Here is a 27456-nt window from a genome sequence, read left to right on the forward strand (position 1 = left end):
AACATATGAGTAAACGTTAAATCACGTTTAATGATAAAAAGATAACATAAAACTGAAAATCAATGTTAAGTAGATTAAGAAAGTACAATTCCGATAATATTATACATTTTTATGTATAATTTTTACAAGTTTAAACCAAAGAGGAAAAAAATATATTTTATTTATTCACAAAAAGCTTTCTAAGATATATTTCTTTGCTTAAATTATTTATTATTATCCTGAGGGAAAACTTTTTGCTTTAGTTGAAAGAATCGAAAAATTTGAAATATTTGAAAATGTTACATAGATGATCAAAAACAAACTAACAAAATCTTAGACTATGTCAGATATAACACAAAAAACAAACCACCTGCTTGTATTTACTAAAATATTTGAGAAAACAAATTAGTTTATTAATAAACAATTGAATTAAAAAATCTTTTCGATGATGATTATTGCAAAAAGTTATTTTCTCGTTGGACTTAAAAAAAGTTACATTATCAATATCACGTTTTAAACTTGCTGCTGTTGATAAAATATAATCAAAAAAAAAATTCTAAAAAATCATTTATGAAAAATTTGTATCGATAAAATAACTCATGTGAACATATGATGCATTTTTAAAGCCATCTCTAAAAAAAGACGTGCAGAAATGGGTACAATATAATTTTTTTTAAAAAATCACTAAAAATATTTTTAATTTTTTTCCGAGATTAATTATTAAAAAAGACCAATAAATATTTTTTAAATATTTTGAGAGATAATTCTTTAGATCTTGACATATTGCCTCTTAAGTTACATGCTCCTCAGTTCTGTCTCTTAATTTTGATGTCCATGCAATCTCACAAAATATATTTTTTAGACGATATGAGCTAAAATTATAGTTGTTAAATTTTGCACGACTAACAAAGAATTTCTTTCAAGAATTTAGAGCATTTTTTCGTCTTAAAAACCCATGATATGTTTGTATATTTTTTTAAAACTATATTCTAAAATTAAACATTACAAAATGCCTATAGGTGAACGTTATGACGGCTACTTTGTTTTTGTTTTTGGCGGTGTTAATGTATGTGGGGATACAAACTAATTTGGCTTCAAAGTAAAATTAGTGGACTCTGGGCTACGTTTCCTGGTAATGCCTCGAGAAATGTTTTTTTTTTCTTCTTTACGATAGATTTAGGATTGATTAAGACCATTTATTATTAATAATAATCTCGTTAAGCGAGATATAATCCAGCAGTGATGTGTGTGCGTCTGTACCCTGGCACTCACTGCACCGATATTTTTTAAGGTAGAAGTCCATTGTTCGGAATTTTTTCAGGGTCAGTATCACTGCCAAGTATTCCCCACACCAGTGAAGGCTAAATGCCTTTACATTATATACATTTGCTGATATCTGACGTTTTACCTAATATACCCTAATCGTTGTTATAACAATATTCATCGATTGTTAGTAGTAACCAAATAAACTGGTTAAAGAGAAATTTGAATTCATAAGAAAAATTATTTGTCAACTGAAGAAAATGTTTTTGACAAAATTTCAAATGTAAAGACAAAAACGCAAGCATATAAGTCAATTATGGTAATCACAAGAGCCATCAATCAAAAAGGACAAACCAACAATCCTTTTCTCCCTTGACGAAAAACATTTCGATTACCACCTCATAAGGAGAACGCCTTAAACAGTAATAAACCGTTTATTTAGTTTGGTTTTTTCGGTATGTAAAAAACGTCCATAAAAATGTGATTAAGTTGTACTAAGCAAAATGGATTTCCTAATTTTAAATATTATTTCATAACCACAGTTGCTAAAGCCGCAAATTTTCGAAATCGGACGCAGCTTTTCGCGCAAAAAATTTTGCAAATTTTGAGAATTATGCCATACTTTGAACAGCTTTCTCTTTTTCTACAACACGCAGCACGCGAGGCCCTATATCCCCATCACTGTTTCATAAGTTTTCTAGTGGTACTTATATTTATATCAAGATCTCAAAAAAACAAAAAATCTCAGGCGATATTAAAAAAGAAAGCTACTTGAACTTCCCTCTTAAGCTTTCGCCGATATTTTCAACCGCCTCTTTCCTGCCTGTATCATTTTCCCAACGAAGTTTAGTGAAGAAATTTAGTGACAGATCATTTCATATACAGGAACCGTGAGAGACGTTTCCTGGTCTACGACAAAGTGATGGATTTATTTCGTGTAAATACGTTGTAAAAAGTTTTTGCTTCTTACTTATTTTCGTATACTGATGATAAAGGTTTCACTGACTTTTTTTGAAAACATTACTGGTTGAGGTATCTTTTTTTTTCACATGGAATCGGATAAAGTTTAAATATGTTAAGATAAAACAAATATTATTATTTTAAGGAATTATATCTGCTTTTTGTATTCATTCTTGTTAGTAAACGCATTTAGTTTTTACTTTGAATTACTAAAAATTAAATAAAGATTTTCTTCATAACTTTCATGTATGATTCTAAAGTATTAAAATAAGCCCTTAAACTAAGACATAAAATATATATTTTCCTGAAAAGTATATGATTTTAAATTTATTCGTTGTGCTTATATCGATAAAAAATAAAAGTAAAAGAATGAAGTATGTTAATGATGCATGTTTCTAAAATAAATAAAAATATATTATTTAAATTAAATAAATATATGCTTCATACAAAACATGGCTTAAATTTGAAATACTGAAGTCGACAAAAATAAATATGCATGCACATTAAAGCACCCATCACAGATAAAATATATATCCATAAAATATTCTAGAACATAGCTGAGTACAAATTATTATTAATAAATTAGTTGAGTCAAATAACTATTGAAACAATTTTAATTCTAAAATAAAGCTGTTAAATTCCAGATTTAAGAAACTTATATTCAAAATTATATTTGACGTGAAAAAAAAATCTAGAAAACATTTCGATGAAAAAAAGACAACTAAAAAACTGTTATGACGAAAAAAAGGAAAAACAGATATCATATAGAATTGTAAAAAATACCCATAAATTAAATAATGAGACAAATAATTGATTTACAAACTGTATATATTAATGTACAAAATCAGTAAATCTCAACAGCTTTTCTTTATATGAGCAAAAGGAAATTCTTATGTTTTAAGGATACATCCTACTAAACTAAATGATGTAACTCATTTAAATAGTTCCGGATTTATCAACTTTCCCCATCATTTTTCGTAACATTGATTTCGTTTAAATGATGAAAAATATGAGAACAATAAGGTCCAGCAATATTAATAAAGAAAACAAATTTTATATTAAAATAAGCACTTTTAAATATAATAAAAGTCAATATAAACAAAGATAATCGGTTAATGAATTCGTGCTTAACTCTTTATTGCGTGCTTTTCCTGTCTGCACGATTTTTCTTAATCATTTCATTTTTTTCTTAAACTTTCGCTAAAAATATTTTCTTTTTTCTTAGAAAACACTTAAAAGCTTAAATCTTCGTCTGTAAATAATTTTTATGCAGACATTCTACATAAAACTGAATCATTTCTGAGTTTTAAACGAAGTTTAAGAAGCCAATTTTCTTTAAGATAAATTATTCAAAAGACAACATATTTTCATGCCACACCTTGAATAATTTTAAAACATATGTTTTGACCTAAACAGCAGTTGTGAAATCTAAAATAATATTTAGAAAAATAAAATTCATTTGAAGTAAACATGACGATCGCGACCGCTTTTTACCATTTGAATTTCGATATTATAATTCTGATCTGCAAATAAAAACATCTCCTCACTAAAGAATAATGAGATTTCCTAGCAGTACAACCATGTACGTTTAGTGTGGTACACGTTCTGTAATAAAATTGATAGTTTACTCTTTGGCAATTAAATAAATAAAACTAAATGAATTAAAACTTCTTAGAGAAAAAAAATGCTAAATTTTATGAGGCAACTAATAAAAAGACGTTGAACTTAAAAAATTTGTGATTCACAGAAAATTGACAATTTTTAATATTTTAAACAAAGTATAATAAGCTAATTTTCTCTAGGATGAATCGGCGACTAACAGTTGATTACGAGACAGTAGAAAAAATGTATATAATTAGTTCATGCCAAAAATTAATTTTCTAGTGATTGTTACTAGAAGTTCGCATTTCAGCCTGTTATATTTATAACGAAGTAAAAGTATCACTTTATTAACTATAAATTTTTATTGAAAAAATAGTAAAATATTTTATTTTGTTCCATGCAAATTTTAAAGAATGTTAATTTTAGAAATGAAAACTTTTGATAAAATATTCAGCAAAATAATTTCAAAAGGAAATTACTTACAATATAGTTAAAAGAAATTAATCCAAATGAGTAATAAATCGTAAAAGTTTTTATTAAGTGGAAATTCTTTAATTTATAAATATTTCAATAATTTCTGCTTGTTCCTTATGCTATTGTTATATTAGGAAAAAATTCACTCACCACAAATCGACTAGAACACGAAATCAGCCATAAATATGTTGTTTATAACTGCATATATCTTTTGATTTTAATAATCCGTTAAATTTAAAATGAAATGTAAACCACTTATTTTATCCTCCATATCTATTTTTGGAAATTCAATTTTTAATAAGATATTCAGTAGGATTAATTATTATTTTAACAGAAAATTATATTCCATTAGAATAAATAAAGCAGTCCAAATATTCAATCCACGTTGCAATTAATCGTCAAAATTTCTCTTAAGTTCTAAATTTTTCTAAATCAATATGCATTTGTTGAATTACACAATAAAATTCGCTAACTACGGCTTCTATAAAGTAAATAAATATTTTAATATTGTCTATTTTCTTAATTTTAACTTTTTTAGTAATTTAAAACGAAATTTACTTACTTTGTCTTCTATATCTAAACGCATTTCCATGTACAATAATGCAGACGATAAAAATCGTTGTTAAAGAGAGTGCAGGTAGTTCCATCTTTCTTTCTGCCGGCAAAAAAAAATCGCCTGCTGTTGAAGATGACTCAGCCCTCCATGGAGGAAAAAAATGCAGAACAAAAAAAAAATATCACATGAAATCACTAGGATGGCTAGACTAGCGCACAAAAATTCTCTAACACGTTCAAAACAAAACTAAAAACGATTCTTTTCACGAAGCCGGTAAACCAGTAAAAGCCACAAAATACAAATTGAAAAAATAATTAATAAAATAAAATTCTAATAAAGACAAAAAAATGTACGGAGGAAAAATCGAATCGTTTGAAATAAATGATCAGTTGTAGAAAATATTAGGAAAAATTTTTGTTTCACGAAGTGGTCAAGCGAGATGAAAGCGTGAAAAAAGGAGAACTCGCTCTGTAAAGATGCATCGTCTGCTCTTCTTGAGAGAAAAGATCTGTATTCATTGGTAGCAGCATATTTTCTGTCAGAAGAGCAGCGCCAGTAGCGGCATTTATAAGTCTTTAGCATCGGATGATTTTTGTTTTCTTTTCTTTTTCTCCATTCATAAAGATCTTAAGTTTTCGTTTGTTTTAAGTAACCTTGCTAACTGATTTTTTCATAATATTTAAAATATTATGGAATGAGTAATTTTTATTATTTTTTTAATAATAGCAGCCGTTCAATTCTAGTAATTAAAATCCAATCTATTGACGAGTAAATTATTCTGTTGACATTGTCTTAACGTTTACTTATTTAAAGATTTTTTTTTACAAATTAGTTACGCATATTGCAATTTACAAATAAACGTTACGCTTGAGCGCTTTACAAATCAATGTTACGACAAAACTCAATTTATTTTTACAAACCATTTTCACCACATCAAAACGATATTAATGTTGAGCAAAAATAAATTATAACGTACTTCATCAAAATCAATTTTAAAAATGAATGTTTCTACAATTGAAGTTATAATTTGAAAAAAATATTGTCTTATATTTTATACTACTTAAAGAATTTAACTTCCTATTTATAACTAACACAAATCTTTCGGAATTGTTCGAATCGGAACAAACAAATGGGACAGGAGTACCTAGACAGCTTAGATCAGAATGAATCTTTTAATAAAAATGAACAGGGTGGGGACAAAATCACACATTTTTTTTTGTTCGCAAAATTTTTTTTTTTGCACACATTTTAACTCTGTTGGGTGTTAAGCTCGAGCATGCGTGTTCCCTATAGCTGTTAAGTGGTAATTTTATGTTAATGTAACTTCATACCAAATTTCATTTGAATTAGCTACCTAGTTCTGGAGTAATTAACAAATTATGAAAATTCTCTTAATTTTGATTACACAGTTTAAAGGCTAAATTTTTAATTATTTTATATTATGAAAAAGTAATGGAATTAGTCATATTTTTATTGATCAGCTTACTGCTATACTACTGAACTGCTATAGTACTGCTATACTTCTACTGAATGAATTTTTAAAAAAAGTTTAATTCGTTCAGTAGAAGTTTCCCAACACAAAGCATAATTTAATAACTATAAATAAATATCTAACGAAGATAACTTAACAACAACTCACCTGTTTCTGATGTTCTTTTTTTTCTATTTATAGTAAATAGGATTGGTGACGTAAACAATTTAAAAAATTTGGCAAATAAAAATGTATTTATGCTTTAAAAAAAACTTATCTGTTCAAACGACTTATTTCACTTTCAATTTATACACTGTAAAAAATTCTGGATCAAATTAAATAAAACAAATAAAAGTACCACACTTTGGGTTCATCATTCGTAAAATTCCTTTCGCCACAAAATTCAACTTTTACTGTCAAATATTATATTTACAATAATATTTATTTAATTTGAGTGATTCAGTGATTTTATGATAATTATTACTGTAAAAATAACGGTATATCAGATTTTTTTTCTTTGCTCCGTAACATGTTCCGGTAGAAATTGGATTTTACAGTAAAAAGTACCGGCGCTCTAACTTTTTACCGTAATTTGATTTGAAATTTTTTTTACAGTGTTTACAGTGTGTTACAATCGAAATTTCGATAAATGTAAAACAAAAAATAGCAAAATAATTCTAAGTGTTAAAACCATGTGTCGAAAATGTAAAAAATTAATAATCAAATGTTCAAATTAATAATAAAAAAGTGCTTAAACGATATCTATTTTTCCGTATGGTTCTAAACAACTATTTCAGTAGTTCTAAACAAAATTTTTTTGTTTCAAAGTCAGATAAACGTATTGTTTAAACGTGCGTCGTTTATGAGAGAAGAGGTAACAAAACCTTCCTAATTCGCTACCTTCCTATCGTAGATCCTAGAGAAAAAAAAACGAAAAGAAACGATGGTATATGAGTGGCTTTGAGAGCGATGGTTACTCTCTATCTCCATTTATCTGGTGTATTAATTTACAGAGGATGAAAGGATTTATTTATTTGTGGGACTTCACCGGAGCGGGAAAAGTGGCAGCAGTTAAGTAATGATTCTTAGTATATGCTTCTTTTTATGAATTACTTTGCTCAATGACAAAAGAATCCCCTCTTTTTTAAGTTTCCGATTTCATCTAGTCTGGAAAATTTTTAGTTTTCAACGCTTAAATGAGTTATTTCAGAAAACTGCATTGACTAAAGGCAAACTGTAAGATTTCATTTGTATTTGCACGTATTTAAAGTGGTTTGTTTTTGTAGAATTTGTTTGCTGTCAACTCTAATTACATCTAATTTAATGTTTAACGCGAAATAGTCAATCTACAAAATACGCTTTTTTTTATAAAACCCTTCATTCTGATTTTTTCATTAAAAGTCATTCAGCAATTTTTGGAGCATAATTTGTCTTGGCGACAGTTTGCATGGATACCAATTATCGAAGTCATAATTGAAAAGCTAAGATTAAGGGGGATTTTAGTGAACTTGTTTTACTTATTTCTCTGAACTGGAATCCGGCAAAAAAAAATCGCCNAAAAAAAAGGAATATATATATATATATATATAATTCATTACTGGATAGAATTAGCTTATAAACATTTTTGGTTCTTTAATAATAAAACAATAATAATATTTTAAGCAAATGTAGAGGAATTAGTAAATTTATGCTTGCATTAGATTAAAGCTTATCCAAAATTTATCCAGGTTTTGGACAACCTATTCCTTTCAGTCTTTTTTGAAGAATTTGGAACATTGGAAATTGTTGGAATAGCATCAGGTCTTAATTTATTGCTAGAATCTTTCCTATTTATTTCTAGATCAGATTCTTCAGAATAAGCCTTCAAAAAAATGTAGAATACTCTTTTTTAATTTTCATACTTAAATTAGATGACATTAAAAGATTTAGAGATCAAAATTTTTAAACATACTCCTATAAAATTTTCTAACACAGAAACTAATTATTTCAGCAATTTAACACAAGAATTTCAAAGAAAAAATGTAGTGATAAATACAAAAATATGTGAAAGATCGCATAATAAATTGATTTCTTATGATAAATATAAACAAACCGTTTGACTTCTAAGCGATATGATACCATAAGTATCTTTTAAAAAAAGCTTAAATAAACCAGGATTAGAAAGCTAACATCCTGACATCTTAGTGAAATAAAAAGGAATACAATTAAAAACAGGTAAATATTTATTTTTAACAAAAGGAAATACTTAATAGTGAATACAAAACTCCGCAATTCTGAAATAAGTTTTGCGAATGCTTTTCCAACCAATCTCTTGCCTTTATTTATTAGTTTTATTGCACATAAACAGTTAAAATTGTTCAATAAAATAATAAATCTTGTTTGAAAGTCATATTTTAAATAAATATATGCTTAATAAAGACAATTTTCAATGAAAATTCTATATTTGGTACTTAGTTAAAACTGTAAAATTCAAGTAACCCTAAAAAGTTATTCACCTATTTAAAAAAAAGAAAAAAAAAAAAAAATAGACGAAAAAAATCAAAACTAATTCTAACAACTTAATATTGTTTATACATTGCTTATGGAAGTAAATAAATCCAATAAGTTAAAATAAATGAGTATTTATCTCACGTAAGCGAGCTCCACTTACAGGCTGCCAGTTGTATTTTCCGCAATTTATTATTCATTTCTTCTTTCTTTTAAAATTTGTAGAAAATCTGAACATTCAAAAGCCTTTTTTTTAACCGTTTGTACAACTTACCGACTCATTACCACCCATATCAATAATTTTAGATATCTAAATAGCCTTCAAACTCTCACGTTAATACTAACATGACGTAACTTGGAAACTTCTTGCTCCACTATGGCGGACAGCTCAGCTCTCATAGTATAGAAGCCTTAGTGTGGGTAAGATCTGTAATCTTCTCAAAGTGCAAGTACCCAGTTGAAACATTAAGAAAAATTCATGGGAAAGTAGAAAGGCTATACTACATAAAAATCTTTTTCGTCAAATTAAAATAACTTTGTTCATAATTAAGATAATTATTTGATACGTAAAATTTTCATTTTATGTCTAAATATAATTTTGATGCTGTGCTAAATTGTGCACTTTATTTGAGCAAAATTATTCAAAATATGAATTGTTATTTCTTTACTCATTATTCATTTTATTTGATTGAAGACTATTCTACATTTCATGGAGTCATGTTTGTCTTGGCGACATTTCGTCGTGGCCATAATTGTTCCTTGAAGAAGATTTATAAAGGCACTATTGTTAAAGAACTTAATTGTCCATCAAAAATAACTTTGTTTATATAGCGTTTATTATTTAGATGATTATTTATTATGGAAAATGTTCACTTTTTGTGTAGTAGCATAAATTTCAGCTTGCTCTGATTGTGTATGTGATTTAACGATGTGAAAACGTGATGAATTGCACTTACTACAGTTCGTCGCTCGAACACAGAGGAATTATGCTCACATATTGTTAATTATACGCAGAATGAATCGGCCCGACACTCATTAAAGAAATTCTGGTGAATCATAAGATATACACTTTTCCTGAAACTTGACTTAATTTGAAAATTCGCGACGAAGCCTGCCAACTGCTAATTTATCTAATGCATCAATTTGAGAAGTTTACTGAAGTTCGTTGAAATGCATTGTTTTTAAATAACTGCACTCAGGTGTTTTTTCTTTTCTATTCGAGAAAATGTATTTGTTTTTAGTGAATTAGAATATAATAATAATGTAAAGAATATAATAGTTTAATAAGTTTAATGTTTTCAAATTTTAAATTCGGACTCTTAAATCGCCGTAAAAACTTTCAGCGCTTTTCTGTACATTGAAACTTTTTAACATCATTTTAAGAAATGTGGGTATAAAAAACGTGTGGATAAAATTACTTTTATTAAACAAATGCATTGTAAGAAATTCTGGATCATATTACGGTATTAAGTACCAGCACTTTGGGTGCGTCATCCGTAAAAACTATTTTACCATAAAATCCATTTCTTACCGTAAAATATTAAAACATAAATTTTACAGTAAAGTTTACTTAACTAGAGTGATAAAGTGGTTTTAAGGTACAAATTACGGTACATGAGATTTTTTGTCACGAAACATGTTCCGGTAAAAGAGAAATTTTGCGATAAAAAGTGCTGGCACCTTGAGTGCCGGTACTTTTTACCTTAATTTGATTCGGAATTATTTACAGTGTTGCAATTCAGCAAGACATTTTAAAAATAAAATATACAATAATTAAAATAAAATAAATAATGATGATTATCGAAAGTGCCAGATTGGATCCGTAATTCTTACAAAGTAGTCAATTATCTAAAAAATAATTTTATTAACAATTGGTATTTCGAAAGAAATTATCATGAGTTATATTTTATCACTTTTAAATATCACGGTTTCTGACGAATTATCCATAAAAACCAATAAACCATATTCCACAGAAGTTGTACTATAAACTTATATACTAACAAAATACAGTAAAAGTTCGCTATAACGAAGAATTACTATAACAGAAGGAATTCTCGCTATAATGTGAAAATAGCGACAGAAAGATGAAACAGATACATTTACAATTTGAATAACTATTTTGATTTAAAATGAACATCTAGAATATTCAGTGTTGAGGTCATAGTTACCACTGAGCATTGAATTCAAAAGTAAAGTATCTAGAAGAAAAATAAGGAGGCATGGTAGATATGTGGTCAACAAAAGGCTGATTCCTTTGTAGTGTAGAGTAGAACTTTTAAAAACAGAAGAATTTTTATTTTATAAGGAAGAAGATAGCTTAGCCGATGATCCCCTATACTCGTTTACTTTTTAAATACAAAGAATTCAGATTTTGTAAAGGAAATAAGGTCGTCTTTACTTTTCTATGGTGACAATAGAAATAAATAAATGCCCCAAATTTTGCCATTTTTCGTCGAATTTGCTCACTTAAAGAGTCAGAAATTGTATTTCCTTCAAAAATATTTGTCGAAATTAAAGTATCGTGCTACACTGTAAAAAATTCCGGATGAAATTACGGTAAAAGCTACTTTTTATCATAAAACCCATTTTTACCAGAACTAGCTATGGAACAAAAAAATCTGACACACTGTAATTTTTACAGTGATAATTAACGTAAAAACACTGAATTAGTCGAATTAAATAAATATTACTATAAAAATTACTGTATAATATTTCACGGTGAAATGGATTTTACTAATGATGTACCAAAAGATCCGGTACTTTATACCGCAATTTAATCCAGAATTTTTTGCAGTGTATTAGATTTTAACACGTTATGAACATACAATTTGTGCATCTTTAATATTAGCATTTTGAAGGAGAATAGCCTTAAAAGCAAACTTGCCGTAAAGTATTCCAGAGTATTTCCGTACTGCAACTTTGAGTGCAACATCCGTAAAATCCAATTTTCCATAAAAGCCATTTTTTACCGTAAGATGATTCGTAAGATGATGAGTGATTATCAAGTAATTATTACTTGAAAAAAATACGGTATATCAGATTTTCGTTCTGCAAAACTTTACAGTAATAATAGGTTTAATAATAAAAAAAACTGCCAACCTGAGTGACGAAACTTCTTACCGTAATTTAATGTGGAATTTTTTTAACAGTGTATGCCGTACTTTTTACGTGGATTTTTTATAGTATTGGTAGTACTTAATTTACAAGCTTTTCAAACTTTATTTTCAAATAAATATGAAGTAGTGGTTTTTTTCTGTACCTTAATTATAGAAGATTCTAATAAACATTATTCATCTCATAACAAGTCTTCAAAATCTTAGAAAATTTGCAACTGAAGTTGCACAGTTGCTTGTTTTCCTAAAAGTGCATAACTAATTTCCTCGTAAAAAATTTTAATAAGCTTACATTATCACCTCATTAACCAAAAAATTGATGATACGTGACAATTATATTAAATTAAGAAAAATTTAAATAATTAATTGTAAAAGGAAAAATTCTTTCACGTTGTTATTCTCATTTTTTGCTTTATATAGAATAATATTAAACCGAGAAATTTCTAATTAATGTATTACCACAAACGAAAAAAAACAACAGTAATTGCAATTCAATAGTGAGAGTACCAATAAAAAGTGCCACAGTTCATTTTAATCGAATACATTAAATCAAAAGAAAATTCTATTGGTTAGAGAAATAAAAAAAAATATTTAGTGAGAAAAAGTCGCTCCTGTAACTTAATCAATAAGAATTTCATAAATAATTCAAACGCTTAAAATGTTAGTGAGAAATGACATTACTAAGTGAGAAAAACATATCTACTTATCTTAATAGAGATTGATTTCACTGATATTCAAATTAATAATGACATGAGTTTCTTCATTAGCAAAATTATTATCATAATGAGAAATTAAGACATTTCAGTCTATTATCCTTTCCTTGAATATCAAATCGATAAATGAGACATATAGATTGAAAGTGGCGCAAGTCATTTTTATCGGAAATATTAATTTGATAGAAAATTGATCCCCATATGAATATTTTTTAATAATACATCTCTGAACTTTACAGTATTTTCAATACTGAACAATAAATGAGCTCTGTTGATTGAAAGTGATGTGAGTCATTTTTTAGAGACATTAATTTCATATTAAATTAATCACCACATGTATATGTTATACTTTAAAAAATCTTCAAAATGTATAGTATTTTCAATACTATTCCGTTAGAAAAATTTTGCATCGTCTTGAACCATAAGATGTTTTAAATTTGTTGCGACTTTAATGAGGAACCATATTCAACCAAATTATCGAGCTATTAAGTTTTTCTTTAACTAGATTACATGATTGAAGAATTAAACTTACAACCACAATGTTCGATTTAACATTGTGGTTACATTGTGTGGTATTAGGTACAATTATGACTTAAAGTTCCATTATTATTTTTCAAATTTATACAGGGTGTGTAGCCAAATTATTCAACAAAAAATAAGCACCTTTTAAGCACTTTTCAAGCATTCAAATAATATTTTTATGCTCTTAAAAAATATCATAATTAGGCTGGGTTGGAAAGTTTTTGACAATTGACGGTTTTATCTGGTTTTAACAGTTATGTCAAAAAAAAACGTTTTGGTATTGTTTTTGACAAGTGTTAAAATTTTTGAATCATGCAAATCGAATGGCGTTTTCATACGCTACGGACTGACAATGCGCCGAAATAGATTGGGGTTGAATAAATAGTAAAAACGTTGAAAAGAACAATGTTAACAGTGTCTTTCTCATTAATTCGTAACGAAAATCAACATGGTAAACGAAAAATCTCAATTTGGAAAAGGGAAAATTAAGCATTTTTTAAAAACACCCAATGAAAAAAGCACCTATAAGGGCTTTTAAAAAAACGAAAATCGAAAATAAGCACATTTAAGCACTTTTCAAAAACGCAACGCATCCTGTTATAATTACTCTTAAAAATTGCACAAATAAAACAATAAAATTAAAGTAAATCCTCCATAACATGGAAAAATACTTTTTCAGCTTACAAGATATTGTCAGAAACTATGAATATATTTGAGCTATAGAATCATTCAATATACTCTAACCTTGATAAGGTATCAAATTAAAACATATTGCCATGATAATTAATCCTGCGAAAATTTGATTATCAATATTGCACTGAAGAAAAAGTATAGTCGAAACTAAATGAATGTGGTAAAATTTACCGCGTTTCTGGCACTATGGGAATACCAAAAAGCTCTTTAATTTTCACATATGCTCTTTGGTAATGATTTTGGCAAAATTAACAATAAAATAAGTTTTTATAACAAGTGTGGTAAATGTGGTAAAATTTGATAATTTCATCATGATACCTTAAAACATGGCAAGAAAACCATTTTTTCGGCTAAATTTACTTTTCAGTTTTCTATTTTTTACTAAACGTGTAGTAATAAGAACGATAGTTTTGAAAGCCAGAATTCCCGGCAGACCACCATTACCATACAAACGGTAAACTTACCCAATGGCTGATTTTAATGATATATATTTTGATTTTATAAACCAGATTTATGGTTTTATTTAACAGATATATCATTAACATACAGAAAAGTAGTTTTACCAGAATTTTTGTTTCGTGTACATTACCGCCATTATTACTCCAGTTTCAATTTAATTACAATGCAATTAAGCAAGAATACGAAAAAAATTATTGTTAACAGTTGTTTCGCTTTCTTTTTTGCTAAACTATTGTATTTTTACCAAATATCTTAATTTAAAAAAATTATACATACAAAAAAATTTAATTTCATTACACATTAAAATAATGGATTTCTAAGGCATTCTTAAGCATCCAAACTCAAATTAACATGTTAAATGCCATGGAGGTCACCGGTGACCGGCACTGAGTTTGTTCGTAGCGCCACGGGGGTCACCGGTGACCGGAGAAGCCAAGATTGTTAGAAACACATAAATCGAGTAAATTTTTAATGCTTTTAATTTCTTTACTAAAATGTTTGAAGAAATTAATGCAAAATAGAACGCAGAAAAATATTTTTATTTATATACACAGAGATGCCAACTTGTTCCGGACAGCGACTAAATATTTTCAAGTTGTAGTTTATTAATTGTGATTCTTGGTTTAATAAATCTAATTTAGTAGCTTTTTATTCACCACTATTTTTGAACAATTCGTAGGCTTATATAATTCACCACTTTTTCAGATATGTCATGATAAACCTTTTAAAAAACTAGCAAAATCTGGCTAATATTTGAAAATTTAATTTGTAGTTATTTACCGTTTGGCCAGACGGGCAAGCCATATAAAATTAGCGTGAAAATACCTAGTGTGAAAATTCGCGAGAAACTTCCTAAGACTTGTTTTAAATTGTTGTCATAATTTTGTATAAAAATTTAAATATATTAGAAACCATACCTTTGGGCATAAGTTAAATATGATACTTTGACTATAAAGAGTATCGTATTCATGTACCAACGCACCATTGCAACATTTATAATTTTTATAGAAAATATAGTTACATGCAATAATGCGATAGCAATGACCTTTAATGCAACAGTAATAAGTTCAAATAAATATATTTTGTTTTAAGCATCGGGAATAAATTATTGCTATTTGATTTATTTTAATTGTTCCAAAAGGAAAACAATAACAGTTTTATTTGTAAAAATGTTACTCGTGTATCTAAAATTTGAGGCATAAGGCGTCTGATTCTACATTATCTTAGAAGCGTGTAATAAATATCAATTTTGATAGAAAATCTGTTATTGGCTGTAACAATATCGAAACACTGTCGCCTAATATTTCCCTCCTTAGATTTCTAGAGCTATCCAAAGACGAAAAAAGTACTTAAAAAAGTAACTAAGAAAGATAATTCACTACTTTTAATATCGAATAATGTCTGCCAAAGAGGCTGAGAGCCATTTTCTAAATTGATTTATGTTTCAATTATAACTCAGATGATAAATGTTATATTTAATTATAATTTACTTCTTGCGTTTTCCTAAATTTGTGATGTTTCAATTTCGCAAGCAAATTAAATATGATTCATATCCAAATAAATATACTGACTCTGTACATATGATCAGGGAAAACAAAAGATTCCTTCTAAAAATAAATTAAAGTTTTTGTTGAGTTTCTTGACTAATTTCTTAATAAAATCCTCTGAAAGAAGATTACTTTTTGAAGTAAAATAATTTGTTTAAATATTTCGTTATTTTTGATGATTCCGCACAAGCTTACTCTTTTTTAAGAAGAAAAAATTACTACCCAAGAAAAAAGTAAGAAATTAAAACTCCAATTAAATCACTTTTAACTGAATATTTTTTCAGAAAGTTAACATAAATTATGTTATTTAAATATTCTAATACATTTGAATGCAGAAAAATTTAATACTATATAAATTTGAAAAAATAAAAAAACGCTGGGTTTTCTGATTAAAATAATTTATATTTTTTTCATACATATTTATTATTAATTTATGTTGTAGATCATTAAATTGCTCGGCATTTTGTAACAAATGGAACAATGTCTATCATCCCAGTAATGCAGACGTAATTTAATATACTTATCAATATTATTAGCATATACTCAGAAAAATCAGTTAAACATTATAATTGCACCTTGAGTCATAATATGGTGCAACTAATAAGGTGTTCGGTAGAACAATATCTTCGTTCATTGAGCTTCATCATTGAATTTTACTATAGACTAATAGAGTTTAAGAATTACAATAATATGAAAATTAGAAAATTTACTCAACGAACTATTTTTTACATTTTTATCAACAAAATCAATAAGGGAAATTTTGGGCCACTATTTTATTTTCCTTATTCTGCACAAATCCTTCTTTAGTTTCCTTATTATGAATGTTTCCTTTACATTTTATGTTTCCATTTATGTTTCCTTTTCATAAATCACAGTGAAGGAGTAAAATTGTATGACATATTCAATTTTGCATTAAAGGTTTTAAAATACTGTATACTTACAGGGTCTACATCGAAAATTGATTTTCAAGTTTCTAAAAATATGGAAAATCAGTAACAATAATGAAAGCACAACTATTTGTGAAGTAGCACCTGCTTAATTTTTAATATCAAAGAGTCACATTCTAGATACAAAAAATTCCCTACGACTTTGTATGGACAATAGAGAATTCTAAGCTAATGTCATTTCACTTACCTATCTACTTGAGATCCATCAATAATGAATGAATACTGTTTCTAATACCATTTGCCAATACCAGCAAGCCTGCTATGATGAATTAGTTGCAGAGGCAACCAATATGAATACGTTTCTTTTGGGATAGGAATACGATTCGCCCAATAGAAAAAGTAGAATCGGAAATTGATTGAATGATAGCGAAACACTAATCTAGTTTGGCCTCTGAGTTGGGTATCTTACAATAATAATAACTAGAATGTTGGGTTAATGGATAGTTATGCTAATTTTCTTACTTTTGTTGACTAAAAAAATTGATGATCAGTACTTATAAGCAATTAAATTTTTGGGGTTTGGGGCAGTTTTTCTTGAGTTCTGACTATTGTGTATAGGAAACAATGTATTGTATGATTGGCGTAATATGGCGTGCCAACCTTGATCTGAGAAATTAATCTATAGTCTTATTAGAGCTGTTAAAACTAAAATACGTTTAAATGTTTGGGAAACATTTCATGCAAAATTAAATTAAAACAAGACGAGCAAAGTAATCAATCAAAGCAGTTCACCTTAGTTTCTAAAACTAGCAAATTCAGTGAAAACATTCCCGGATCAAATGACCCGGACCCTGAATGCAGCACCTGTAAAATCTATTTTACCGTGAAATCTATTTTACTGTAAAATTTTATACCGTAATTTTTACTGTATTATTTATTTAATGACAGTGATTCTACAACAAATATTACTCTAAAAATAGAGGTACATAAAGTTTTTTTGCTCTGTAAAACCTTGCCGTAAAAATGTATTTTACCTTAAAAAGTATTTGCACCCTGAGTACCGAGTCTTGTTACCGTAATTTGATTCGGAACATTTTACAGTGTTCACTCTCAGAAATAAAATTCTCCTTTAGGACGATTCTGCAATCCTTGAGCAGTATTTTGTAAATTTTGAGAATCATTTCATCAAGAAATCACGCGATTTGTGACGAAATACGAACTCTCAAATATATGACAAAAGTGTTTCAACTCGAATCCTCATCGTAGTGAATTGTGGGAGGTCGTTAACTAAAAGACGAAACTATAATTAAGACTAGACAATCGAAAATAAAGTGAACAAATTAAGGCGACCGTTGTGAATGGTGGACAAGGAGTTGGCCTCGTAGAAGGAAATCCGGGGTTCGAATCTCGCTTCTGGCACAAATGTAATTTGTCTCTCTCTTCTATTTGTCCTTGTTGTGTTATACCATCTACATGGTGCCCACGATAAAGGGATTATTAGAAAAAACTCATTAGGTACTGCGTGTTTTTTTTTTTTTTTCTTTGGAAAAAATAGAATGATGAATTATTTGACGAAATTCGCTTCTTTGAAGAAGTAATGATAGTTACTTCGTCACTTTGACAAAATTTTCGTTCGAAGCATATACCAGGAAACGTTTTTGCGAAAAACGAAGAAAGTTTCGTGATTTTTGCGTATCCATTTTTTACAGTGTAGTTGCTTTAAGAAACTGAATAACAAAATGGTTTGTTAATATTAGCGTGACTTAAATAGTTCCATTGAGCTAATAAAATCGTAATTATTATCATAGATCGTTAACTAAAAATTACGTAATTTTAGTCTGAACCAGCAAACAAACTATCTTCAATTCAGTGCCCCCAGAGGTATGATTTGTTATGAGAATATGGAGGATTTTGTGACTTAACGTGCACCAATCACCATTTACTACACAGGGAGTCTTCAGCAGGCGAGATCAAACTCACGACCTCTTGGACATGGGCCAATAGCAGGGCTAAAGAGAATAGCCTTGAATCTCTTTAGCCCTGGGCCAATAGCCGTACCAATCAGGCTATCCCGGCCATAGTTGGCAGTCTTCAGATGATTAGCTAATGATTAATTTAATGTTTGTCAAAGTAGCGAATAAAACATATTGATTTTGTGATTTTTCTTTATAAAAAATTACTAGTATAGAATATATTACCTTCACTTACTTTACAAAAATACGATCAATAAGCATAAACATAAATTCTCCAGCGAGCTTTCCAAGAGGAATAGCAGCATTAATTTGTTAGCATTTTGAATATATGTTTGAATATAAATTTTCTATCATTCAATTTGAGTTACCCATTGGTTTAAATAGATAAAAATCAGCACTATTTACATAAAAACAAGATCTACATAAGGAAAAAAATAAAACATCGTTCCTTATTTCCTATAAAAAATATAAAGATGGAAAAAATAAATAAACATTTAGAACTTATTATAAATTGTTATAAGAAAAAAATAATTGATATAAGTTTAGCATACATTGTTAGAAGAAAAATAATTGGAAGAAACTTAATTTACATTGTTAGTTTAGCTTAATTTACACAAAATAATAAAATTATCGAAATTATTGAATATTGTAAGAAGACAAAAATAATTAAAAGAAATTCAACTTATATTGTTGGAAGAAAATAACTTGCATTGTTAGACAAAAAAAGAGCAAGTATTATACATTGTTAAAAGAAAAAAAACAATTCAATAAAATTTAATGTACATTGTTAAAAGAAAAAATATTATTGCTAGAAAATATAACAGATAGAGAAAAAAAATAAATCAATACAATTTAAATAACGGATATAAATAAGTTTTTGGAAGAAAAATATTACGTATTCTTTCATATTTCTATATATTGGTAGAAGAAATTGTTACATATTGAAAAATTGTTTCATATTCTTAGAAGAAATTATTGCAAATTAAAAAACTGTAACATATTGGTCAAAGAAAAAAATTATTTGACTAAATTTAACTAATAACTAAGTATACTTATATTACAGAAACAAATAAGTTATATTATTAAACAAAAATAGTAACAAAATTTTAGAAATTTAATTTTTAGAAACGAAAAGGCAATTTTTTAGATTTCTACCATGTAAACGCACACAAAATAAATAAATCTTATTTTTCAATTAACGTGACCGAGATTGAAACGTCTGAAAATAAAAATTACAAAATTGTTTTTTTTAAAAACTGTTTTAAAGAAAGTGAAACGACAAAAACATATTTAATTAATTTAGGGTTTTTATGACTAATCTAGCCCACACAGTCACAGTTTATTGAATTTTCAGAAATATACTGATCAGTGTCAAAAGAAAAAAATAATTGAGTATAATATAAAAAAAAAACACAACTACTTCCACTTAGTAGGAATAACATTTACCATGACGCAATGCTAAATTCTATGCCACTATCCACATAAATCAATTATTAATCAAAAATCGAATATCAATTACTTTTCTTTATAATGCAATAAAATCTGGCGAGCAGCTATTTAAACGATCAAACACTTCGTTTGTTTATTTGTGGCTTGAAGTTAGGCTCGCAGAAAATGCCGTTCATGGGTTAAATTTAGTAGGAATAACACCACCTGTGACGTAGGCTATAGTATACCCAATTCCGATTACAATAAAAAAAAATAATAAATTTAAAATGAATCCACGTGAGGTATTTAGTTGGAGAAAGAAAATTGATGGTTGATATTACAGAAATTTTTCAAATTGATTATTACTTTCGGTTCAGTAATTCAAAAACTGTATAATCTCAACCATATGGAAATTGGATTTATTCTTATTATTAACGTTCAACTCTCCTTAAGAAGCCGGATATTCACGAACGTTTATTATTAAATACGATCATTTCCATTTTGTCAGATTTCTAAGACTTTTATGATGATAGTCACCATTATTTGGATGCTAAACATTTCATTTTAACATTAGGATCCATTCTTCAAAAATCAAAAAATGGTTGTATTTAAGGAAATTGTATGTTAAGCATACATTATTTTTATCTCACGGATATCACGAACAAAGAGAAAAGGAACGTAAATATTTTTTACATGATAGAAATAGACTATTCCGATAGAGATGATGTGCGATTTTTTTTAAAAATTAAATGCATTTTATCACATGGAATGCTTAAGTTGTAATCAAATAATCAATATATTTGGTGGTTAACATGGAGTAAAATTAGCCGTCACCACCGGACACTGGCCAACTAAATATAACAAATGATGACAAAAAATTGTTTATCAGTTGCCACTAAATGAGCACTTTTTTGCCGAAAATGCATTGAATGTGGATTTTATTGTTTTTTATTTATTTATTTTCAAATTGAATGATTTTTACCGGACAGCAGGCGACTAAATATAACAAATGGTGACAAAAAATTGTTTATCAGTCGCCACTAGATGAGCACTTTTTTGCCGAAAATGCAGCCAATGAGGATTTTATTGTTTTTTATTTACTTATTTAAAAATTAATGATTTTTACCGGACAGCAGGCGACTATATATATTAAAAAATGGTGACACACAATTGTTTATCATTCGGCCCTCGATAAGCACTTTTTTTGCCAAAAATAGATCCAATATGGATTTTATTGTTTTTTTTTCTCCCCTAAATGAAATATTTTTACCGGACAGCAGGCGACTAAATATAATAAAAGGCGATTAAAAATTATTTATCAGTTACCACTTGATAAACAATTTTCGTCTAAAATGTACCCACCCGTATTTCATTGCTTCTTTTTTTCTAATTTTTAAGTAAATATAAATTTGGCTCAGGGAATAGAGAGTTCAAATCCCAGCGATGGCTGATGGATACGAATTTTGCTCCCGGCTTTCACCGAAAAGAGTGCTGACATAAATTATGCTCAATAGTAAGCGAATCATGGGTTAGAATCCAATTGCAATCAGGCTAACAGTGGAAGGCTTTCGTAGTTTTCCTTTTCATGTAACGAATTGCGGGTTGGTTCCATCAAAACCTGCTCCACGAAAATGTTAATTTGTCCCAATGTTTGATCCAAAAAGTCCCTTGTCATCGGGTTTAAAATTGCAGGGCTATGGAGTTGAACATTGATAATCGTGAGCCCAGAAATGGGTTGACTGCTCTACGCCGATCATAAAATAAAATAAATTTGGAATTATGAATATTTTTAATAGACTGAAAATTACTTTATTTCACTCTGAGAAAAAAGTGTAGTTAAAACTATCCAAATATGATAAACTTTACCGTGTATTACATGGGCATATACCAAAAAGCTCGACAATCATTACAGAAGCGCTTTAGCATTGGTTTTGGTAAAAATTAACAATATAATATAGTTTTGTAACATTTGACCGAATTTTGTTAATGTGGTAAAATTTGATAGTTTTATCATGATACTTTAGAGAATGGCATCAAAATCCTTTTCCGTAAAATTTGCTTTTTGGTTTTGCATTTTTTACAAAATGTGTGGTAATAAGAACTATAATTTTAAAAATCAAAATTTCCGATAAGCAGTTACCATATGAACGAAAACATTACCCAACGAATGGTTTAAATACCATATATTTTGGTTTTTACTACCAGAGTTTTGGTACCAGAGTAAAAGTCATCATCATATAGTACAGTAATTTTACCAGAATTTTTTTCCACTGTACACGTTTGTTTATTAAACTTTTTCATTATTTTAGAAATGAACCAAGAAATGTTTACCATGTTTTTAAAATACTTAAAAAGAAATGTCAGTCATTATTTATATTATTTATAGCTGAAGGTTTTTTTTCCAATCGTTTAAAACTTTTATTTTTTGAAAAAGTAGCCACACGTTTTATGCAGCTGCCAAAAAGATAATGGCCAGTACACTGCTAGATATATCTAGGAAAAAATGGTTAAATAATAATTCGTTTAATTGTTATTTTACCATATTCAAACAAAACAGTCAAATAACTATAAATACGATGTTATTCAAATTGTTATCTGTGAGAAAAATTGTTTGTTAACTGTTTTCACCTAATACGGTTAAACAACCAGAATTTTATCGCACAAACTAGGCCCATCTAATTTAGCCACTTGGTTCCTTACAGATGGGTACATATTACAACCAAGAAGACTAATCTGTCCATCTCACGACTGGCAGAACTGGGGTTCAAGTCTCAACGTTGACACATCAATATTTCCTATGAGTTTTCAGCGAGATTCCAGTGATGAGTTTCCACTGTCCTGCTCTGGACTGTTAGAATGCGATACTTTTATTTATGCATTGATGGCAGCAACATAAAATTTCTAAGCTATCTCCAAAGTCCAGTTAAGTTTCATTTTTATGGTTTTCGAAACCATGCTAGATGTAAATAGTTTAAAAAAAAACGCATATTTTTTTTAATTTATGGTGCTTTAACCATACTGGTTGTAAATGGTTTCAAAACCGTAAAGGTAAAAAATTTTCTTTATCGTAAGTTTTACGGTTAATTGGATGGACAAACTGCTGCTGGTTATTTTACCATAGTTTTAGAAAGAAAATTCAGCAATGCAGAAAATTTCTTATTCATGCCCTATTATGACCAGCATTGTTGCTGATATAAATACCAAAAAATATATAATTACCTTCAGTAACTAGAATAGAATTCTTCTGATAAATGAAGAGCTGAGTGGAAGAACTGGCTGAACAACACTTGAATAAATTTGAATAAATGAGTGATAAAGTTTATATTTCCCATCTTTTCGCTCAATCTAGTATGTTTGTAAAGGCAATACTCGCAAAATTTTTAGGGGTCTACTTATTTGATTCTAACACTTTTATAAAGGATTGTATTTGATTCTAACACTTTTGTAAAGGATCTAACACTTTTATAAAGGATTTTAATGATTTTTTTGCTTGTTTTCTCGGACAATTTTTTATGTTTTTCATCGAATATAATTTTTTTTGAAAAAATAAAATAATTATACATGTATATTTAGACTTATATTCATAGAATAAAATTTTTTCAGTCTTAATTGAGAACAAACTGGTATCAAATTTTATCTAGTCTTGCTAGTCCGAAAACCGATCAAAACCGAATTCTGAGGCAACGTGAGCTCAACTTTCGCGGAGTTTCCCCGCTATGTATCGTTTTTATTGGCAAGAATGCGGTAAGTCTTGATTTAAAAAATGCGTTCTTTTTAATAGCGCTGATTGTGGTTTATTTCTAAAATTAAATACAAGCATTTTTTTTTAAAGTTTTAATACTAGAGATTTCTTGGTATAGTTGTTGAAATACAAATTATTTTCAATTTTATTAAAATAATGCAGTTTTATGCAAAACGACACATTTTAATTCTATAAAAATGTTTATAAAGCAGTTTTTTTTATCTTGGTAAACTATGCGTTCATGATTAGTTACGCGATTTTCATTTTTCATAATTTAGTTTACCTTTTCCCGAATTTCCACCGTTGAGCAACAATCCATTCAGTGAATATGCAAATTTTTTCATTTCCACTAATTATTAAATATTTTTTTTTTATTCAACAAAATTTTTTTTCTACCTAAAATGTTAAATTGAGTGGTGTCATAAAAATCTTTCCCGTTGCTTTAAAAACTATTAAAAGCAATAGAACTTGATTATAACTTATTTATTTTAGATGTTACTGTGCGTCACAATTTGAAATAAAACATTCTTTATGCTTTCATTTCAAGGATAAAATTTTATTACTTAGCCACTTTAAATGCAATACACTCTTTTAAATGAAATTTTAAATAAATATATTTAAATTCATATAATTTATAATATCGTTTTCACAACTTTTAAAACTTTATTTATATTACAACTATAATTTATTTCTTACTTCCTCCTCAAAACAATATTTTACTCAGCATTAAATAGATATTTGTTTAGAAATCTTAACAGATATAACTTATAACTGTTCAAGTTTGATAGTTGTTTAAACTTATTTAAAATCAAATGCGCTATATTGTTATTTAAATTTTGAAAATTCCCTCAACAGCATTTGCAGCATGCTCCACCCTGAAGACACTAAAATTAAACGTTCTAAATAGTAGGGTTAAGTAAAAACATCGCAGCAGCACATCCAACTATTATTCGATTTTCAAAAATCATAACATCTATAGGAAACCCCATAAAATTTATTTAATGTTCCATAGTTTGACATTTTTACGTTCCAAATTTTTTTACTTTAACTTCAACTCTTTCTTGTCAGACATAAACTGCACGGTTATTTATTATTCTTCCTGGATTTTTATGAACTTGTTTCCTATATGGTTGAAAATTAATTCAACTTTTTTTTTTCTACGGGAAAAACATAAATAAATATTTCAAACTCAACTTTTAAGTCCTTGTAGTAAATTTCATTCAAAGCATAACAGCCTTTTACGATGCTTTGAACTAGTACTGTGATTGGTTGAAAAATAAAAAAAAATGGATCCGGTAAGTTGTCTCAAAGCACACATATATGTTTAAAAAAATATCATAAAATTTCAACTTCAAAAACAGCTATGTTTTTAGTTTATAAGCGTTTGCTTTTTTTTCCTTTGCTAATAGATGCATAAAAAATAAATACAATTTATTTAAACGATACCTATAAATAATTAGTTTCATTGTTTTTAGAAGATTTAAAGCATTTTACATCAAATAATTCATTTACCTAGCAAATTAGAATATCTTTAATAGGGTTAAAGTATTGTATTACTCTATTTTTGTATTATTCTATAATAAAGTTTTCTAAACTATGAAGTTTCATTTCATACATTAAGAACGTGTTTTACAACTTCAAAATTAGCTATATTTTCATTAAAAAAAATTATTGATTGAATTTATTTTACTTTTGCTTGTTGATGTATAAAAATAAAATAAAACTTTGGTTAGAAATTTTGGAATTGGAAATGTTAAAAATAGCATCATAAAATTGCAATTTTTAAAATATCTATGTTTTAGTTTATAATCATTTGTGAACTGGATTTATTTCCTTTTTCTTATAGATGTGTAAAAATTTATCAAATTTATGGAAAAGATACCTATATATAACTAAAGGTATTGTTCATAGAATATTTAAAGCATAATCCATCAAATAACTCATTTCATTTAGAAAATTAAAAAAGCCTTTAATAAATTTTTTGTATTATTCTATTGAAGGCTTTTTTAAGTTTTCAAAGCTATTTTGCTTTATTTTATTCATTTAAAACATATTTTACAACTTGAAAAATAGTTATGTTTTCGTTCATGAGCAAAATTTATCTTTATTTTGCTTGGTGATGCGCAAAAAATAAGTAAAATCTATTCAAATGATATCTATAAAGAATTACTTATTGTTTATGGAATATATAAAATATTTTGCCACTAATAATTTCTTTCGTTTATTAAATTAAAATATCTTAAATATAGTAAAGTTTATGTATTAAAGGTTTCTGAAAATTTTTGAATCCGTTTAGTTTTACTTAATTTATTTAAATCTTTGAAATCGGGTTCTAATCAAAGAATTTTACGGAAAAACACATAGTAGTCAAGTTTATAGTAAGTATAAATTTTTATAATTTTAATCTTTTATAAGTATTAATCTTTCATAAGTATTGATGAATAAAAATGAAATAAAATTTATTTAAAAGCTGTCTATAAACAATTAATTATATTGTTTATCGCAGACTTAAAGCATTTGGAATGACAAAATTCATTTCATTTACCAAATTAAAATATCTTTAATAGAGTAAAGTGTTTTTTATTATTCGAATTAAACTTCTCAAATTTTTTAAGCCATTTAATTTATTTAAAACACGCTTTAAAATCAAGATCTAATTTAAGAAATTGATAAAAAATCACTTCGTGATCAGATTTTAAGATAAAAACCAAATTTAAGATAAAAAAAAATATATGAAAAACATTTTGTTTTTGACTAAAGAGCGATGCAATAAATTAAAACATAAAGAGCATAGATTTTTTTTCGTTGCGATATAGTATTTTGGATATCATATTTAGTATATCTCGAAGTCAAATTTGAAAAATTGCTGGTATTACTCATTCCTTTTCCAGAATATTTTTATAACCTTTAGAATGTAATAAATATGATTCAAAAAATGGCTTTACTGAAGGATTTAATCTTAACATATAAATAGAAAAAGATTTCAAATGAAGAGTGTTTAGTGAAAGAATATGTTTTCGTAAATAAAGAATTATGATATTTTGTTTTTTTAGTTGGTGCTGTCATTCGTTAAGTTTATAAAAAAAAATTTATCAAATTACCAAGCATATGAATTAAAACTGTTTACACTGGGAAACAAATTTTTGTTCATTTTATGCAAATACTTGATCTTGCCTAATTCGGATGTGGGGCTTAACTTCCCTAGAAATGTTTATCACAACATTTATCCGGTCCCTGCTATATATAACATTTTTAAACGTGTACATTTCGAAAAATAAATAGACTTAAATGTCATTTAAAAAAAAACTGTTTCCTGGAGAAATAAACAGATTGCAGATTTGAAATCAGCGACGAGGAAATTTGATCCCCAGTGTTATTTATCGGAATGCTCAAATATAACGAAATTAAACGATTTATATTACAAAAAAATATTTTTTGTTCCTCACAAACATATATTTTTGTAGACTTTTAAAATTGTTTCTCTCATGTAAAATTTGAAACTTAGCATTTCGATGGTCTATGAAGCTTTTCTGTGTTTTGAGGAAAATAAGAGTAAAAATTGAAATATTAGATTTTAGGTTGGAAAA

At 27.4% G+C, this 27456-nt stretch overlaps 1 protein-coding gene across 1 annotated transcript in view; it reads right to left on the minus strand.

Annotated features, from left to right (window-relative positions):
• Nucleotides 1–5375, minus strand: part of LOC107453721 (A disintegrin and metalloproteinase with thrombospondin motifs 6) — a 97449-nt gene extending 92074 nt beyond the window's left edge. Inside the window, exon 1 of the mRNA XM_043041875.2 lies at nucleotides 4841–5375. Coding sequence (XP_042897809.1) covers nucleotides 4841–4925 — 85 coding nt within the window. The 5' untranslated portion in view covers nucleotides 4926–5375. The remainder of the gene's footprint in view (nucleotides 1–4840) is intronic.
• Between the last annotated feature and the right edge of the window lie 22081 nt (nucleotides 5376–27456).

This window comes from Parasteatoda tepidariorum, chromosome 6 (genome assembly GCF_043381705.1).
Source record: "Parasteatoda tepidariorum isolate YZ-2023 chromosome 6, CAS_Ptep_4.0, whole genome shotgun sequence".
Lineage (NCBI taxonomy): Eukaryota > Metazoa > Arthropoda > Arachnida > Araneae > Theridiidae > Parasteatoda > Parasteatoda tepidariorum.